Source organism: Gavialis gangeticus, unplaced genomic scaffold (genome assembly GCF_001723915.1).
Source record: "Gavialis gangeticus isolate Ggan-Ray unplaced genomic scaffold, GavGan_comp1, whole genome shotgun sequence".
Classification (NCBI taxonomy): domain Eukaryota; kingdom Metazoa; phylum Chordata; order Crocodylia; family Gavialidae; genus Gavialis; species Gavialis gangeticus.
Window position 1 is genome coordinate 868,969 of NW_017729022.1, and position 8,603 is coordinate 877,571.

Here is an 8,603-nt window from a genome sequence, read left to right on the forward strand (position 1 = left end):
AAATTTTTTTTTTTTTTTTTTTTTTTTTAACTAAACTCCAATTAGTCACAGTCATTTTTAATCAAGCTCCCATTAGTAGCCACAGGCACAGAGATCCACTTCCATTTTGCAAGTCTCCCAGAAACCATCCCCACTCCTTTAAATTGCCATTAGAGAAAGTCCTATCAAATGTACATTTTCTAACATTGTAGATATTTAATAAAGGATTGCAGTTTGCTCTGTAATTGTATAGGATGGTTTAAAAATCCCTATAGCACTCAGCCTATTCTAATAGAAAGAATGAGGATTGATTTATACAGAATTTAGTTGGTTTTTCCTATTAAACCCTTTAATATTTCCATAAGGGAAAGATCTGTCTCTCTTCTGCCATGTCCTACAGTCGTCTTCACTCTCACTCTCTGAAGTCTGAACCACATTGTTCACGTTCCCAAGGAACTCTTGATTTCTCTGAAGAGCTGTGCTGTGGTTTGGGACTAAAATTACACAGTTCTGAAGAATGCCCAAGGTGCAGTCATTAAGTAATTGTCTTCTGTTGCTTGTAAACACTAAAGTGAAGCAGTTCTCTGGATATCAAAGCAGCAGCACACATGATTTTTTTTTTTTTTTATCTGAGCTGTGCAGACTCATCCTATGTCTCATAGGAAGAGGCTATGGAGATTTCAGGGGGTGAGAGGCTGGAATGGATGTTATATATCTAGAATTACACAACTCCTAGAGAAGGGATTAAATGATAACACTCAGCCCTGAGTTCAAACTCATTGACAGTGAGAGGCCACTGTGAGCAGTTCATCTTACAGTAGTTCAACATTGCTATTTTATTGCAGTTTTGCTCCCACACTGAACAAAAGAGCACAGGGCTAATACTGAGTTCAGATAATGCAGGTAAAGCATTCTATGACAGCAGAGACCAAAAATGCAGTACTCAGCAAACTAGAGAAATATGTGACTTTTTTGCAAACAAAGATAGGGATTGAATAAACATGAAACAAGGTAATAAACCTGCTCCTAGCATCAAGGTATGTAAGAAAGAGCCTGATATAACCATGATACTCCAACTCTTTTCAGTTTTTTTTTCTTATGAACATGATAAACAAGGTCCAGTTCCTATAAACAAAGGCACCACTATGGACATCTATATCTACGCTGGTGTTAAAATCTACTCAAGTGCATGTTTTTTACTCTGAGAGGTTTAAAAGAACAAGTACATTCTAACAGGACCCAGTAAAGATATCAAAAGTATTATACATAAATTCATGCTCATTTAAATCTCTTTCTTTCCAGTGCAATCATCACCACTTGGAAGCAGGACACTAAAATCAGGTTCATTACCAATATTGCACCCCTCCATTTTTTAATAGGATACCTCATCTATAGCTTAGCCTTCTGAAAAGAGCATACTAACGATCTCTAAGTCTTTTTCTCTTCCAAGAATCGTTTTATTTTTGCTGTATGTGTTCAAGGCAACACTTTACATGCAAACTTGTTTGAATTATTAAAGGTTGGCTCCTTCATGCTGGGTTGTTGGGATTTTTTTTTCTTAAAAGGAAACATCAGTGAAACATTTCTTTTAGGACAAATACTAATAATCCCATGGACTGTATAAATTTGAAAGGTAGTGGGGGGGAGCGATGGGGCAGGGAAAACATATCTAAATGTGGCACAAGAAGTCTTGCCAGTATTTGTTACATTATGGACAACGGAAGCAATTTGTAAATTCAAGTTAATACATCTAGTACTTACCAGAATGAGCCCAGAGATTAATGAGGATGTGCCTGTCAGGGCAACATAGAACTTGGGGGTTAGTGTGTTCAAAAACATACTCACTGAAAAAGAAAGAAAGGAAAATCTTAATTAGAAGAGCAAGGACAGGTTCTCCCTTTTGTTTTCCCCAGCAAGTCTACAAATCAACAGCTTGCTTACTCCTTCTTTTTATTTTTTTTAAAAGAATGATTTAAAAGAATGAAATTAGCAGCCTGGTAAGAGGCAGCTTAATATGTTACACCCAGGACTTCCTCTTTACAACAAAGAATAAGTTATAACCAATTATTAAGTGCTTCACTATACAAGTGGTCTTTCCCAAGCCACACCACACATCCCCATCACTGCATTTTAAAAGCTAGAAAGCCAAGAGAGTAGGCCAGGGCAGACTGTATGTCATCTTTTATTGACCTTGAGTACGCAGGGGAATCCTGGAATCAATTTGGGCCACTTCAATTCCTTTTATTTTTTTAAATTCCTCATTTTGGAATGCAGACTTGAGACACAACTGAACTATGAACCTCATGGTGTCAGTAGTAAGGACAGCTAAATCTCCTGTCCTTCTTGAACTAATACACTCCTGGGAACTACTACTTCACTATGACTGGAAATTGCTTGACAGGTCTCCAGAGCATTACCTGCCTCAATGCCAACAAGTAACTTGAGTGACTAAACAAGAGACGTTGAGCTGCTTCCCTGCAGTTTCCTTGCAGTAACCTAACAGCTTACAAAACATTAGGTTTTGTCCTCTTAAACTTAAAACCTCACACTTAGGAATTTTGATTTCCAAATGTTTTAATTGCAAGCAATACATGATTTACCAAGGCATGGTAACTTCTAGCATTAGAAACAGGGGCATATGTAAGGAATAGGACTAGATGACCTCCTGAGGTCCCTTCCAACCCTAGCTTCCTGCTTTCTGATACCGATACAGTTCATTTCACATAAATCAGCATTTTGTGTTCAATTGTGAGAGGATATTTTTGGAAAGAGAAGAAAAGCTCATCATGATAGGAGATGAGTTAAGCTAATGCATTCACACATACTTTTTATTATGACTAATAGCCCTGAAAAAAATTCCACCTCAGAGGAAATTTCTCCATCCATGGAAGATCTATGCAAGGTTCTCTGAACTACTTCAACTCTGGACTGCCCTTTAACACAGCAGGTTACAGGAGCAGCTGATGTACAAGAGGTCTCCCTACGTCTGTGCTTTGAAAGCAAGCTCCTTAACACAGACCCCAAATGAGCCCCTGCATTAAGGAAGCTGTTGTTTGCAAGGTGTGCACTGTAGCCTGTCATTGCCTCCATCACAACAGTCTGTACTGGTTCCTACCTTAACAATCAGATGCAAGCAGAAATGGAATTTTTATCTACTTTTTGTGTCAATACTCCCAGGTTCTTCCTTTTTGCATGTGCCCTCTTAAACTGATGGCTCCCAATGTATAAACTTTTAAAACTCCCTCTAAAAAAATGCTGCTAGAAGAATGACTGGAAAGAGACAGGCTAGACTGTATGGGGCAGCTTTTCAGTGAGCTGGCATAGGACAACTGATTTACAGCAGCTGATTACCTGGCTTTTATCTGTGGAAGGTCTTTGCTTTTACTATTCTATGTAGAAACACTGTAATCTTCAATTAAATGACTTTCACAAATATTAACCTCTGTTAATTATTCCTCAATGTGTATTAACATCCCAAGCTTCATTATTAAAGCAACTGGTTGATTATGTAAGTCCAACTAAATACAGAAAAATCACAAAATCCTCTGAAGTCAACGGAAGCCTTAAACGTCAAAGAAACCTAGATTAAGCCTTTATATAAGACTTTTTATAAGTCCATGGATACTGTCTATCAGCAACTGACTTTTAGATCATCAACAAAGAAGCATCTGCCAGTGGTCACCACTTGGTGTTATCTGAAGTATTGCAGTATCACCTATATTTAGACCTGTAAGCAAACATACCAAGTGTGTGGTGGCTGTTCTCTAATGGCAACTCAATAATAACTACTTTGCCCTAATTTCCTGTGCAGAGAAAAATCACACCATGTAAAAACTGTGCCTTCTTTCAGATACTCTAATGAATTACTGGTAATGTGGTTGGAAGATGCTGAAAGGCCACCAGTCCAAACCTGGACCTCAGACTGATCCCCTATGAAGGATTTTTATTCGATGAAATGGTGGGAGTGAGAAGGAGGATGTTTTGGAGTGTGGGCAGATGCTTTCTTTGAAAGGGAAAATTCCAGTGTAATCGTAAGTGAGAGAAAACACCAATACTTCCTTCCTCCTAAATTTATAGTATTTTGATACATCCGTTTATTTCTGCCCATAAAAGAGGAGGAGGAGAAGGAGTGCACATGATGGTACAACTGCTTAACTTTGAGTACCCACTTATAACTGTGACTCCCTAGCATTTACAAAGGGTCTTGAAGAAACACCCTCCCAGTAGTAAACTTATATATTCAGCACCATTTGTCAGGTGTTCTTAAATAGCATTATTTTAATTATTGTTATATCCTAATTACTTCCATAAGCCTTTGCAAATGCCTGATTTACTTTAAGCAGACAAAATTATTTGGGTAGAGGTGATATCTTTTATTAGACCGACTAAATAAATTGAACTGTAATGTATTTGTGGGGATGATGGAACACAGTGAAATCTATATTTTGTAAAAACAATCAAGACATAAATACTGTCTAAACAAACTGAGCACGATTACTTATGAGATAACCTCCTCCCTTCCCCTCCTTGCTTATATTTTAGCTCCACTGGGATCATCCAGAATAAAGGTACTGCTTCTGCCCTGCACAGCTGAATTTACTTTTCCAAAGCTGCCAATGTTGCCTTAGTAAATAAAGCATTAAATCCCATCATCAAAAGTTCTGGAAAGGATTACTAAAACACTCTAGGACATGTGAAATCTATTCTGGGCAGTCAGATAGAAAAAGCATCCAAGCCATACTTAATACCATATTCATAGATTATTCAACCAAATGTTTGTCAACGATCTGATGTCATTTCAATCATATTATTTTCTCTTTTTGTTGCCAAAACACACTCCCATATTCAGGTTGAATGGCACACAAAAAAAAGCAAGTACAGAGCTCTTTCAAGTGATGAAGTTTTAGTTTCGATCTTATTATTCAGGGCAATGAAACTAAGACTAGGTACAGACATTCAAAAAAACCCAAGGCGCAATCTAAGTTACGTGGTTTTCTGGAAGCAATGCAGTTTAGCTTGTTAGCAAACAGAACACACATTTCACCCTTTGGTGGGATGGCGGCAAATCTTAGAGGGGGTTCTGCCATTTTTATACCAGTCTAAGCGTGTCAAACTTCTGTTCCATTACAGGTACCGACCAGTTTTGTGTGCTGGACTTCTGTTTTGTTACAGGTATAAGACTGGTTTCCAATCACTTATACCAGTAAAAATGTAATGTCTATACCTGCCCTAAGTTGCTTTTCTAAATCTCTTTTCAGACTTGTGGCATTTCATTCACATGAGAAAAAAAATTCCAGGAAAGGATTAATAGATTATACTGGCAGAGTTAATATGAGCATATCATTCAGCTATGTCAAATAATTTAGATAAGGCCCTCAGGACATGAACATCTAAAATGTCTGCAAAGATCCATTCTCATATATAGTTCCATATAAAATAACACTACCATGGTGATTTTGGATGTCAGCCTGGTCTCTTGCCCAATAAAGTGCTGATACATATTAGAAGCAGCATCGCACAGAGATCAGGCAAAATATAGACTGCATCATTCTACAGCACCTCGCAGAGAATTAATAGTTCTCAGACAAAATGCTGTTTAGGTGGAGATATGGCGACTCAGAATAAACTGGAGGAACAGGAGCAATACAAGCCCAGATTAAAGGTCAGAAATCAAAACATGCAAAATGCATAAGGCACATGTATTTTTGTCTCAATATTTCTATACTTTAAAGACTTTGTGTTCCTGCCTATGTGGAACACAGCGTAAAGAATAGTCAAGTAACGGGGTGAGGGAAGCTTTCTAAGCATCAGTGCTAAAAGCTAGCAGGCAGCAAGGGCAGCTTTTAGGTGCAGTGACAGCCCTCTAAGTTGTCTACCATTAAGGGCACTTCACAATAAAGCCTAGCCTCTTTTACTACAATAAAAAGAATTGTATCACGTAAATGGGTTGTAAGGGAATGCTGTTACTTAGTTAATTTCACAGTGACCCCATTTAAGGGTTACATGAACTGTTGACCTGGCCCAGTCTGCAGTCTATAATTATAACAATTAGATACAACAATTGTTAATAATTTAGCTTATTCCAACCTAATAATTTTGAATAAGGTATACATCTGTTATTTCAACCAGTTTTCTCTCAAACAAATCTTGCAAAATCTGTATTATTCCATTTCTAAAACCATTTGAGGCAAAAAAAGACCAGATACAGAACGAAATAGTTTTAAAAGACCCATTTTAAAATTAATCTTACCACATGCTTATTACCAGACTATCCCAGATTCCAATTTTCCAAAAAGTAATTTTGTATTGAAAAAGAGAATCTTCAGTTTTCAAGGGTGATATACTGTATTCCACACACACATCAATGAAGTTTATCTTTTGCTTCATGTGTACAAAAGAACTCAACCCCAGTATTGTCAATTTGTGCCTTAACAATCACTCTCTCAAAAGAAAGTTATGATCTCTAGATTTAAAATTATTGTTGCAATATAGAGTTCGCCTACTGAGGTAGAAGCAAAAAAGTTCAAGAATCCTACTTAGACATGTGAATGTACAAAATTTGTGCCAAGGAGCAGAGCACTACAAGCTTTTGAGTTGTAAGTGAGCCATTTACCCAGATATGCTTTCAAATAGCCTCAATCTCTGTCTGTACCATCCATCTTTAGAAAGATCATAAGCCACTAAGAGTCTTAAGTCAATGGACGCAGACAGAAGTGCAGCTCCCCAGTCTAACCCATGGGACTTCACATAAAACACCATAAATTAGACCAACCCTCCGGATCCAACAGAAGTTAGCTGTTGGGTGGGGAGGGTGGGGGGGGATCAGGCTCCAATCTGTAGCCAATCCAGTGAGAGAAGCCGTCTGTCTGTAGCCTCTTGCTTAAGTCCCACCCTGGTCTGTGGTCCCCCTCTTCAGATTGGGAAGGGGAGAAGGCAAGGGAGGGAACTGTTTTGGGGTTTACTTAGCTGCACCGGGGGGGGCGGTGGTAAGCGAGTGGATTACAGCCCCTCACCTCAGGGGGGGGCTCCAAACCAACCACTCCTCCCCGCTCCCAGCAAGGCTAGGCAAACCTGATTGGACCTCCCCTCCTCTGCCTTCTCCCCCTCCCATCCTGAGACAGTATCAGGAGTGGGGCTGGGCTGCTTTATCCCAGATGCAGGAGCAGACAGAAGTTAATGAAGGTGCTCTGCTTTGAAGCACCTTCATTTGAACCCTCATATTATGAGGGTTAATTTGTCGTGGAATCAGAGCACTCCACAGCTGTGCCCTTCTGTTTGGGCACAGCTGTAGAACACTTTCAAGGGGCCAATTGCACCACAAATGTAATTTCTATATGTGCCTAATAAGAAAAGTGAGCTCAAATCACGATGCAATGTGCATGCTTCAGTACAGTGGTCTCTTTGTCCCTCAAGTACAAGTAAAAGAGCAAGATTTGAGGCCACAACATATATTAGGTGTTATACCCAGGAAAACACCAGATCCATAATAGGTTGCACCCAGATCCATAATAGTTGTTTTACCATTAAAGCTATTAAAAAATTTACTTGTGCAAAGATTTTAAGGATATTACCAAAGAAGAAAATACCTAAAAGCTAAACAGTTCTGAAAATACCTAAAAGCTGAACAGTTCAGCCATTCAGTCCAAATTAAACTGAGTGCTTCTTCCTTACATGGTAATACATGGTAACCTGCTGATAATATAAAGCTTTTTAAATGCTGTCCTGTACAGATACTAACCAATCAATGAATTCCACATTTTAATGGTTATACATATTCACCACTGAATTTCTGTAATATTTTTAGGTTTGCACTACTATTATGATTAAGAGGCCTTCATTTCAAAGGTATGTCAGGACAAAAATTTTTTGTTGAGAAAATGCTTCTGCTTTTGGCTGAAGACTGGTATACTGAAACAGAGTCCAATGGATGCGAGTCATTTGATTTAAATCTCCTAATGGAATGCTCAATAAAAATGTTCACTTTTTTAAAAAATTCAACAAAAAGTTAAAAATTTTCATAGGGAAAAACCAAACCAAACTAGAGGTACACCAATATATCAGTCCATATGGTATCAGCACCGATAAAAGGCAAATTGACATTATCGGCAATCGGCTTTTTTTGGCCAATGTGGCCGATAACATCACTGATAAATGCTGTGTGCGTGCATGTAGCCACAGCACGCATGGGGCCAGGAAGGCAGCTGGACAGCTTGGAGAGCAGCAGCCAGCTGGTAAGTCTCTGGGGGAAAGGGATGTGGTGGGAGCAGCTTGAGGTCCCCACAGTAAGGAAGGGAGAGGGGCTAGGGCTGGGGCAGGCACTGTCCAGCTGAGGCGGGGCATGGGACAGAGCTGCAAGTGGCTTGTTGGGGGTCGGAGGGGTGGCTCCCACTGCTGCACGCACCCTCAGAGGAGGCATGGGGGACACGTCTGGATTTGTGTGGGGTGAGCACAGGCTGCCCACTGTGGGCTCAGGGCCAAAGGCTGAGCTAGCCTCTTCCTGGTAGGGTGGCTGGCCTGGGTCTGTGCTGGGAGGTAGGGCTATGGGGGGACTATGGCAGATTTTGTGGTGGCTGCAACCTCCCCCTATACCCTCCCCTGCCAGCACCACTGCCACCTGCCCCGCC

The 8,603-nt window shown here is 39.7% G+C and overlaps 1 protein-coding gene across 7 annotated transcripts in view; it reads right to left on the reverse strand.

Moving 5' to 3' along the window:
- The window catches only part of ST7 (suppression of tumorigenicity 7), a 275,611-nt gene that overhangs the window by 144,268 nt on the left and 122,740 nt on the right, over nt 1–8,603 (reverse strand). For 6 of the 7 annotated variants that reach the window (XM_019514533.1, XM_019514531.1, XM_019514536.1 and 3 more), the window contains exon 2: nt 1,741–1,823. The exons of the other annotated variant lie outside the window; for it this stretch is intronic. In XM_019514533.1, coding sequence (XP_019370078.1) covers nt 1,741–1,823 — 83 coding nt within the window. The remainder of the gene's footprint in view (nt 1–1,740; nt 1,824–8,603) is intronic. 7 annotated transcript variants of the gene reach the window in all.